Raw genomic sequence first — 12,094 nt, 5'->3', positions numbered from 1 at the left:
GGTAACAAATGAATAGATAGATAGATAGATAGATAGATAGATAGATAGATAGATAGATAGATGGATGGATGGATGGATGGATGGATGGATGGATGGATGGATAGGTAGGTAGGTAGGTAGGTAGGTAGGTAGGTAGATAGATAGATAGATAGATAGATAGATAGATAGATAGATAGATAGATAGATAGATAGACAGACTCAATAATCATTGCCCAATTCAGCAGGAAGAAGCTATGGAAAGTCATCCCAATTTCTTGGTTTGGGTGTCTGGTTATGTTTATTTTATAAATTACAGCTAAATTGTCATTTTAAGAGATAATTTTGAAATGATCATAATTTTGGATGGAGGAAATTAAGTAAAGAGCTTAGACTCAGGGATTTCTATCTTTCCTTTCCTCTTATGTACTCTTTCTTAGGAAAACAGAAGGGGGTTGAAAAGAAAAAAGGTGACTAATATTATGAGAAATTAGACATACGGAGATGAATTACTAAATTTACTCTTAAACAAAACATTTATAACCATAATCTTACTTTGGTAGAAATTTTTAAATTTTGATGCAGACTTGAAGTTATATTTTCTTACATTGGTACAGAATTTATATATTGATACAGATTTAAGGTTTTCATTGGCACACATCTTTGTATATGGTCACAAAATTTAAAATTAATATTGTTACTCTTAGGCATTTTGCCTATGCAACTCGTTTAAGAGTACAAGGCTTAGACACAGTCCTTCTAATAGCTGTTATTACAAACTGTTTAGGACCTTTACATGTTAAATGTCAGATAGTAATCTCATGGTAATATTAGATTCTGACTTAATTGCAATAAAGTGTTTTTAAGATTATTCTAATAGTTAAGAATAATATATGTTTAACAATTCAGTTATATATAAATGGTCTTCAAAAACATCAGAGAACCACAACATATGGTATTTAAAATCATTTCATTATTAATAGATCTTTTCACTAGGAGACATGTCTGCTCCTTACAGTATCCCCTTCCACTTCAAGGAAGACATTGAGCATCCCTGACTGCTAAGTTCTGCCAAATCAGAGTAAGGTGGTCCTTCATAATTCCTGCTTCACTTAAGCTCTGTTAGATGGTCCTGGGCCAGAAGGCTGAAGACAGTTGTCCCATTGTTCTAAGAAATTAGGGGACTGTCCAGGCTCTCAGCTGTCTCTAAAAATTGTGTAAGTTTTGGAAGATATATATTTGTGCTTCCTACATTTTGGGCAATCCTTAATTCCTTCTCAGATCTCTGATGGGGTTAAAGACTAGTTATAGTCTCATAATCAAACTTAAGTTTTTTAGCACTAAAGAGGATTCCCTAGATTTGAAAGGATGGTTTTCAGATGGTATTGCAAGTTAAATTCAAACATAATCCAGATAAGGAATTATAAGTTGGGATAGATGATAATTTATCTAAATTGATAAATATGATGGACTAGATGTAATAAGTGTATTTTATACCTTACAATTTATATAATTGTTATAGTGATGTTCAGTGTATATCTCAGAGGAAAAAGGCCTTTTAATTAGACAAAAGGGGAAAAATGCAGCTGCTTGTATTATGAATGCTAGTTCTGTTCCCCAAAACTGCTCACAGGAGTGTCTTTACACAGATGGACCCTACCCCAATTTGGTTCTGATTGGTAAATAAAGATGCCAGCAGTCAATGGCTGGGCAGGGCAGGCAGAGGCTGGACTTGAGAATTTCCTGGGCTTGGGACAGAAAGAGGTAGAGGGAGAAGGAGATCAGCCAAGCAGGGAGAGGTAGAAGAGGAGAGATGACATGCTTGAGAAGAGTAGAGGTCAGGAAGGCATAACTGCCTTGTAGCAGCTGGGAGAGTACGGCCCAATAGGGCTGCCCAATTGGGTCCAAGGTAGAATATAAAATTTAGTAAGTGATAACTCGAGATTATCGGTGGGAGTTGGATTAACAACATGGAGGTTAGGAAGTGGCCCAGCTATTGTGCAGATTAAGGTATATTAAAATATAAAGGCTGAGTGTGTGTCTTTCATTTGGGAACCAGAACATGGGGGTGGGTAGCATGGAACATGACGCCAGTATATATATATATATATATATATATATATATATATATATATATATATACATATATATACTGCTACAAACATATAATGAGTTTATGCAAAATACAGAGAGAGAAGCAAATTAATCTATTGACTAGGTTTAATGTTTACTTAGTAACTTAACATTGTATATGCATTATCTATTAGAAAGGAGACAGAGGGGCTATTCATTTCAAAGCCTCCCATACAGTGAAGGTCAGCATGGTTGTGTGTGGATATGAGTATGTGTGTCTGTATGCCTGCACATTCAGGAGTGTTGTCTCCTTAAGGAACATCTGCAAGGGTGACCACTTTCCCAAGATATGTTGTTTCTACCAACCCTCTTTGATTCTCTTGAGTACTCATGTTTTTAAACTAAACAGAATCCTTATTTGTATATATAGATTTTCTGTGGGTATGGTGGGGGAGGGGAGAGAGGAGAGAGACTGAGAGATAAAGGGTGAGAGAGAAACAGAGAGAGAAAGAAAGAGAAAGCACATACAAAGTAATGATACTTTGTGTAATAGAAATACCCAATGTTCTACAATATTTTTAGAGCAAGAGCCAGACTGGGGAGCCTACTTGTATCTTGTAGGAATTATGAAGCTACTTTTTGATACATGTATACATTTTGTATGCAATCCCCTGTTTATTATTAGGGATATCCAATCCCTAAGATTTTGAAAACATATTCTTAATTTTCATTTGAGGAACTCTACTAACTTGCCAATATGTGCCAGGGGCCAGCCCTGGCTGTTTTTCTTTCCTCTTGAGGCAGCAGAGGGGGAAGAGCACTGGTGGGAGCAGGACATGGTCTTTCAAGATACATATGGTTGCTGTTTTTTTTGTTGTTGTTGTTCTTTTTTGTTTTTAATCTCATCCTCTTTATTGTATTAAATTTGGAATAAAATTACATATATCCCTCTGTATATGCTATTTTTTTTTTAATAATAAAAAAGACCTATCTTCAGTCTAAGTCACTTTGCTACTGTAGCTGGCCAGCCTGAGTTCCTTTGAGGCCAGAAAATACAGCCTCTGGCATTTAGCACCTCACCATAAAACAGCAGGGGATTAAGTAAGGGATTAATTGCTAGAGCCTTTTCCCTCTTGTCCAGATGCTCTTGCTTGTCAGGCTAGGGAATGTTTGGAGTGATAAACTTCTATTGAATCAGGAGAAGGAAAACTAGCAGAAGGAAAACTTACATAAGCAAATATGGACCAACTTACATAAATTCATATACAAATTCAGGATTAACCATTTTTACATCTCCATTCAAACCAGTTGAGCCCACCTTACATACTTATCTCATAATTACACACTTACACACTTCACACACACACACTTACTTATATATGTGTATGGAGCAAAAGACCAAGCACCAGAACAGAAATAACCTACTCATTCTAGATGAAAAATGAGCTCCAATATTTATTGCATAAAGGAAAATCTTCTACCCTTTTATTGCTAAATGAATTAAAACCAAGTATGTAAGAAGAAAGCTTTATTCTCTTTAGTAATACTAAGCCTGCCTTGCTATATGCCCCAGTACAGGGGAATGCCAGGGCCAAAAAATGGGAATGGGTGGGTAGGGGAGTGGGGGGGGGGGGGACTTTTGGGATAGCATTGGAAATGTAATTGAAGAAAATACATAATAAAAAAAAGAAAAAAAAAAAGAAAGAAAGAAAGAAAGAAAAGACCTGTTCTGCCCATGGTAAAGAGAAGCCTGCCTGCTCCTTCTCTTCTCTCTGCAGCTTCTTCTGTTTCACTTTCCCTCTGCATTGTGCATATTGCTTAGATTTTTAAAGTTGCCTTAGAGTTTCTAATGTTATTCCAATCTGCATTCTCCTTCTAATCTTGTTTTCTCCTCCTACTCTGAAGTCACAATAATGCTCTTATTCTCAATGCCTTTTCTCCCAATGCTATGCCCTTACTTCTAAGTTCTTGAGTTCAGTTCTGTATAAAAAGTTCTTCTCAGCTCAGTTCAGTTCTTTCTAAAAAGTTCTGTCTAAAATGTTCTCCTTAGTTCAGCTCTGTCTAAAAGCTGTTCTGTCTTAAAAAGCTGTACTCAGCTCAGTCCTGTTTCATCTCTTTTTCCTCAGCACTTATACATCTTTCAGAATACATGATCACATGGTAAAAAGTTCATCACAAATTTACACATAAATTCAAATCATAAATTAAATACAAAGTTTACAACAGAGAATGTTTACATGCATATCCATTAGGAGTAATTGTCTGGCTAAACATTCATCATCTCTCACAGCTCTACAGATTCATCGAGAGTTAAAAAACATAATTAAGTTATTGGTGAAGTTTTTTTAATAGATAAACTCAGTCAATATTTTATTTTCAGTCCTGGCATCTATGGCAAATTGTAGTTCCCTTTTTATGACCTTTGGTTAATGGTTTCACAACCTCTTAGAATGTGCTCTAAGTTGTGGAATGCCTGCTCACTATCTCAGAAGCAATTAAATCATGACACTAAAAGACTGGCAGAGTTCTCTATGCAGTTTTGATTATCAGAAAGAATTTAATAGTAATGTTATTAAGAGCTTAATAACTACTATAAATTTAGAAATTCTTATAGGATCATCATTAAGGTTTAAGAAGTCATTTATTTGTCTATATAGCATCACTACAAGACAGTACAGGTTTCTTGTTGTGCAGAGATCTGTTCAAAATAGTGGTCTAATATGTAGCAAGTGCTAGATATGTTTAATAATAACAGGAAAAGCATATTAATAGCAGGAATATTTTCTAAAATGAATTTCTTCTGTGCCTTGCCTACTGGAGCAAATCCATCATGTATTGTATTCCAAGGTAGACTCATCTCAGGAAGACCATCTGCTAGTTATTAACTTATCCTACAATGGCTCCTGACATAACTGGGTTTCCAAATCAAGATGTAAAGGATTATGAAAAAGTTAACCTGGCTGAAATAGTTAAAACCTCCAGAAAAATGAAAACTAGCCAACTAACTGCTTAAATCCAACATGTTCTTATTGGTGTAAGAGGTATGCAATTTTTTTACTGTATCATTAAAAGCTTGTTTCACTTGCTTATTTCTCAAAGTATAAATAAATGGATTTAACAAAGGGGCAACAGATGTATTGAGCATAGATACTCCTTTATTGATATCTACCTGTTCTTTGGCAGAAGGTGTCACATAGATAAAAATGCAGCTGCCATACATGATGGAAACTACAATCATGTGAGAAGAGCAGGTGGAAAATGCTTTCTTCCTCTGATGAGCAGAAGGGAATCTGAGAATTGTCCGGATAATGTATATGTAAGAGAGAATCACGACTATTAATGTAATGATGAAAGTCAGCACTGCACAAACAATGACAGTCTGCTCCAAAAACCATGTATCTGAGCATGAGATTTTGATAAGAGGCGATGCATCACAGAAAAAGTGATCAATGGTGTTAGAGTCACAGAATTCCAGCTGTAGGATCATGCCAAGAGGTATGATAATGACCAGCAGCCCAGAAGTCCAGCAACAGAGGACAAGGATGGCACAAACTTTGTTGTCCATGATGGTCATATAGTGCAAGGGCTTGCAGATGGCCACATAGCGGTCATAGGACATAGCTGCCAGCAGAAAAAACTCTGTAGCTCCAAAGAGTCCAACAAAAAATATTTGACTGGCACAAGCATTGTATGTTATGGTATTAACCCCAGTTGATATACTGTACAGGAATCTAGGAATACAGACTGTTGTGAATGAGATTTCTAAGAAGGAGAAGTTTCGGAGAAAAAAATACATAGGTGTATTAAGATGAGAGTCCATCAGGGTGAGAATGATGATTGTCAGGTTCCCCATTATGCTCAGAATATATGTCAGAAATAAAATGACAAAAAACAGAAGTTGGAGACCTGGATCATCTGTAAGTCCCAGCAAGATGAATGTTGTCATTACTGTGTGGTTTCTCATAACTACTTTTGGTGTTTTAGACAGTCTGCATATAAATAGTCAAATTATCTAAGTGTAAGAAATAAAATAAAAATAAAATAAGTGGAATGTATAAGTTTTTAATAAGATATTATACAAATTTGTGAAATAAAATGCAGGCATACCAAAAGAAGTAATGATCAAGACCAGAAATCAATAAAATGAGAAATAAAAAAGACAAGAAAGAATATTAGTAAAATTAAAATATGATTTTTTGAAAAAGAGAAGTAACAATGATAAACTCTTAACCAGGCATACAGAATAAAAACTGAAACAATAATAGCACACACGCCCAAACAATACACCAAGATAAAGAAAACACATGTATTTGTCAAGAACTAAGGAGGGAAAATTACCATAATAAGCCACAATTGCTAATTTTAACCAACCTGTTATTATCATTTTCAATGCCATAGCCAACAGTGCCTAGATTTTTTCCAGGTCTTCTATCTGATTAGCTTCAGTTGGATCATGTCTTTAGACTACATTATAACAATACTGAATAAATCATAAACACATCATATTTTCGACTCTATGCTTCTATACCATATTTACAACTCCCTGCTTCTATTTTGTCTTATACTGAGAACCATTCATACTCTGACAGACTTCATATCCCATATTCTACATCATCTTTACGAATTTTCCTTGGTGCATTAAGCTACCATCTCAGTTCCCTTGAAAATGGCCAGGTACACTCCCACTGCAAGTATAGGACTATTGTCGCCTTCTCAGGTCAAATTTCATATTGCTCATTTCTTATTCTTCCTCCCCAAACTATGACATTCCTTTTTAGTTAAAATTTGATTACATTTCTTCTCTCTTACCCTTTCTCCTTCCAGCCCCTCCCATATCACCTCAAGTCAGTTCCCTTCAATAATTGATGGTCTCTATTTATTTGATTATTATTGTTACTTATATAAACATTCTCTCACACACATCACACACATATACATACACACAAATACTATCTACTGAGTCATTTTTCATTGCTTGTATGTATATGATTTCAGGTTATGATTTATTGGTTAACCAAATAAGAGTATTGTCCCTGAGAAAGCCTAATTCTCCCTCTAGCAGTATACATTAGTTACACATAATTCTTTTTTTAGGAGTGGGACCCCATGAGGTTTCCCACCTACCTATTGATATTGCGATTATTCAAGTCTTGTTCAGGTTGCCATTTCTAGAAGATAAAGTCTCCCAGAAGACTTCCAGACCCTCTGGCCCTTACACTCTTCCAGCAAACTAAGACATTCTTGAGATAACTGCTTGTCTTATTTTACAATTACACAACAACATAATGCATATCTTACCCCATATCATGGAATATAATAGCTTCTTGGGGTATAAGTAAACACATCATCACTTGAGGGTCAGACACTGCGTATTTATATATTATTAGTCTTTAAAGTTTCTACTTGATAATAATAAACAATAATAATAATAAATAATAATTAATAAACTGCTTTAATTGTGTCATTCACAGTGAAGGCACTATACTTAAACCAAAGGTGATTCCTTAAGTAAGAGGTAATGTTAGATTTTCCAGATGCTATAACACAGTTGTTGAGTAGCCTATGAGTCATTCAAACTCAGCATTATGTAAGCAAAACTACTAATAACTCCACAGGACTTTTCACTTAAATTCTATTACAGATCATGTGAGAGTAATCAATAAAAACCAACTGTGGGTAAATTGGAGGTCTCTATCATGCCTTTCCCCTAGGACCTCTAGGAATCTCTCCAAAAACGGGGTAGAAAGATTGTAGGAGTCAGAGGACATGGAGGTCACCAGGAGAACATGGCCCACTGAATCAACTCAGCAGGGTGCAAAAAGGCTCACACATACAAAAAAAGTTGTACATATTTATTAGTGATAAGTTTTTGTTATTATGCTTACTTAGTGGTTTCATAATAGTATGAGGATACTTGTAGATTTCAACATTAATATCAGTACAATTAGTTACATTAAAAACTATAGATATTACATGCTAATTAAATGTGATGATTTTATTGTCTATATAGTTTGGAATTTATACAGTAAGAAAATTTATACAAGGCTTTGTAGACTTGTTAATTTGTATCTGTGATCAATACCCTCTCAAAAGATATGACATTGAAGACATAAAATTAAATCTTATATATTTATGTGCTCTCCAAGCTAAATATACATGTATATATTTACACACATCTGTACTATCTTTATCTATAATGAAAGCGATGGGGAATATTTTATTTTATCAAACTTCACAAAAAAATACCTCAAGTAAAAGATACTTACATTTTAACAAATTTCACAAAAGAATAATATCACCATGAAAAATAAGAAAATACTTACATTTTAATTTGTCTTCTGGGTATTATTTTTTATTTTTACCTGAACTAAGAAGAGAAATTCACAGCTGAACTTGGTCTGGCAGCACAAAAGTGTGGGCTTAGTCACTTGGGGGACTATGGAAGGAGGATCTCAGTTGGAGACCAGCTTGGTCTACCGACTGAGATTTAGATCCTGTAAAACAACCTGTCTACAAATAAAAGGTGGAAAACACAGTGATGGTCTAGGACTGTGGTATAGTTCTTGTTTCTCACACTCAGAGACCCAAGGTTGAATTCCCAGCCCTAAAAAAGCAAAATCACAATAAAGAAAAAAGTCATTAAATGTGACATGAATATAATTTCGTCACAATATGATAGCAGTCTGAATGCATGCAAAAACTTACCTCAGATTTTGTATCTGTGTACCTAATGATCATCAGCCTGATTTTTAAAATGAATGACTTTTTGCCTAATCTGAGTAGTTAAATACAGTTAGGCTAAACACAGGGAGTCTCTTTATATTTTGGAATGTTAAGACTCTGGCTTCTTAACACAGAATAGGTTTCATACGAGTTTTGTCATGGACATGATTGAGGATATTTTATATGGCCAACCTGTAATGGCAAAACTAGCTGAGTTAAGAAAACACAATGTCTTTGTTGACTCTGATTCAGAGCCACTAATTGATAGTAAAATGCAATTTATAATATTGATAAACTGAAACAAAACCTTACTAGTACACTTGGGAGTTAGAGTGGTCTCCTGAGGGAATAGAAGATACATTAATAGTATTAAGGGTGATCTTTGCTAAAATTAATGGCCCAAATGATATTTTGTTATTTTTCGTCAAGCTAGTTCTGTAAGCAAAACTTTAAACACAGTGCTTAACAAGCAACAGTGAACATGGAACAACTAAGGGGAAGTAAGCCACTGTCTACTGATTTTGGAATTCCCTGGAACCCTACCATACTTACCTCTGTTCAAAGAAAAAGTCGCAAAATATACTTTGGATAGTTCTCCTTTCTCTATGTCCTATATTCTATACTACATTTACAGAAAGATGTACTTATAGTATAGGATGGGCCAGACTCTTTTTCTTAATAGTTATTAACAATTAATTTTTAATTATTTTAATAATATTTTAATGATATTTAATAATTATTCATTCCTCACACTACAAAAGACACACTCTTCTTACTTATCCTGTCTTATTCTATTACTGTAATATTTGGAATGGAATTATGAATATCTATGTGGTACTAAAGTGGCTAATCAAAACACTCATGTCAGTGATACTTCCTTTATTCAAGGTACTATCAACCATAGTTATCTTTTAAAGCCACATTTTTCATGAAATTTTACTTTCAACATTTTCTTCCTAACGAAGTATAAGACTTAAAGCATGTAAAATAAAATGTATAAATAAGCAGTATGTATATTATGTGTTACTATTTACTAGGAGTATAGAGAATTGATGATGATGATATATAAATTCAGATCAACAGAAGATTAAACATGTAAATAAAATAGTTCAAATACTGTATAAATTATTGTAAGTCTTTATATTTTAAACTAATGATCTTTTCTGATTTGTTTTCAGTTTTAAAACATAGATATAATGATGTTAAAAAATTAGTTTTTTTATATTGAACATTATCAATATGGATTATATAATATTATTTGGAAGGCTGCCCTCCATATTCAAGTGTTCCTAACTAATCCAATACTAATCTTTGTGAACACTTTTCATCCTTGTTGAAACTAATTCAGATTTCATTCAATAATTAGTTTCTGGCACAAAGGGTGCTTTTTTTTCCCCCTTCAGTATGCTTACATTTTTAAAGAACTTAGTGATTTTTCTCAGGTGCAATAAACACTTGTCTGTATTTTCTCATGATGAATTTCAGACTAATTAGATGCTGTGGTAGCACTACAGAGACACCGACTCCTCACATCTCACATCTAGAAGCTCAACTGCTAGAGTTTAAGAACTGATGCTTCTGGAATGATTCATCGATTAAAGTAGGGGATGGCTAGCCTCCTTTTTATGAAGTTCCTTTTCCTTTTGCAACTATGGTGATGCTTCAAGACTGTGAATGCCTTATTTACTACATCATATTACATACCTTTAGTATTTATTCATGTTCCTTTCCCTTAATAGATGATTGCTTTGGTTTTGAAGTGGTTTTTTAAAGTCTTTTATTCACTGTACATAAACAATTTATTAGAATTATTTCATAAAGTTTATTTTTCTCTGTATATTCATCTCCACACCAGTATTCATAACCATATTCGTACATCTATATTGTAGTGATGTAGATTGTTTTTATATAATTGTAGATGGCATTGGAGTTACAATGGTTCAATTAACTACTCAGTTTACAACAGTGGGAAAGTGCTAAATATAGAGTAGAACACTATTTCAAATTTGTCTTTGATCTAACTATTGTGCTGTGTGCTAAAATTCTGTCTCAGTACTGGGCTGCAGTAGTAGTCAGCCACATAATCTTGAGGGTAACAGTCTATATTCAGAACTCTAGATTGAATTGTGTTTCTAAGCTATGGTGCTACGTGGACTAGGGGTACAAACTGTTCTTGGATTCATGATGTTTTCAATTTGTGGTGAATTTATGAGGACAAAACTCCACTATAAGTTAAGGAATACATGTATTTCTCATAATAGTTATTCTGTTTGGTCTCTGTTTTTCAAATTTTACCTTTAATTAGTTTCTCATCATTCTGAAATTTTTCATTGTTTTTGAAATCATTAATGATGTAAAATACTTTATTTATCAAAGGACAAAGCTCAGAAAGAAACAAGAAATCATTACTTATACTCAGGTCTTCTGTATACTATCTACAATGCAACACATATATATAAGGCTCAGGAAAATCCATGGAGGGGATTGTAGAAGGAATGTAACAGCCAGAGGACCAGTGTGCCTGCTGCAAGGAAGTGTCTTCTAGACATGAAAGGAAATATTCCTCTATCAAACTCCAAGAATATGTTTTCAAAACAAGGAAAGTATAATGACAAGACCAATTGGCATGTGAAGACAAATGGGGAAATTTCAGTGTCCCACTATTAGATAAAAGCTACAGGCAACTGACTGCTGGTGAAGAGAGGGAAAAATCAGTGTTCTGTAGGGAAGAGCTCCCTGATAGATTATCTAGTCCTCAATGGTCAACTCTAAATACATGAGCAATATTAAATAAGAATAGTAAGTCATATGTATTTATATATAGGTATATGTGTGTGATGATATAATCAAAGAAGGGATGATAAACTTGAGTGGTTGTGGGGAACATTAGATGAATAAGAAGAGGGAGAAGAAGATGCCGAAAAGACATACATACAATACCCAGATATGAAATTCTCAAAATATGTAGCTTACATTACAAAGATTATTTGTGATTATGCAGTTTTATTTAATGAAAAATATTGTGCATTATTCATATGCCAAGCATCTGGCATTAATTATTTATTATTTTCTTAATTAAATATCCTTTGTCTATCAATCTTTTATCAATCAACTATCTTTCCACTTTCTTTAGGAAATATGGTATAATGTTTTTGGAAATAAAAGATTAATTCTAACCCTATCTACATAATTTCTGAACTGTCATCAAGGTACATAACACTCACGATTTTCATCAGCAATAAAGTTCATGGTTATACTTCTTTAATCTGTTATTTTGATTAAGTTAAGTAACATTTACATAACAATTAGCAAAGTGTTTCAT

At 33.9% G+C, this 12,094-nt stretch overlaps 1 protein-coding gene across 1 annotated transcript; it reads right to left on the bottom strand.

Moving 5' to 3' along the window:
* Positions 1-5,050: 5,050 nt before the first annotated feature.
* On the bottom strand, positions 5,051-6,013 carry Olfr794 (olfactory receptor 794). The gene has a single exon (NM_146378.1). It carries the CDS (start codon positions 6,011-6,013, stop codon positions 5,051-5,053), a length of 963 nt encoding a protein of 320 aa, NP_666490.1.
* Positions 6,014-12,094: the final 6,081 nt, after the last annotated feature.

The sequence above is a fragment of the Mus musculus genome, chromosome 10, assembly GCF_000001635.26.
Source record: "Mus musculus strain C57BL/6J chromosome 10, GRCm38.p6 C57BL/6J".
Classification (NCBI taxonomy): Eukaryota; Metazoa; Chordata; class Mammalia; order Rodentia; family Muridae; genus Mus; species Mus musculus.
Note: the sequence above shows the minus strand (reverse complement) of the source record. Positions and strands in the feature narration are given on the sequence as shown.

Excerpts from the sequence above, each read along its gene's own strand:
- Olfr794 (NM_146378.1), bottom strand. The coding sequence starts at position 6,013 with ATGAGAAACCACACAGTAATGACAACATTCATCTTGCTGGGACTTACA.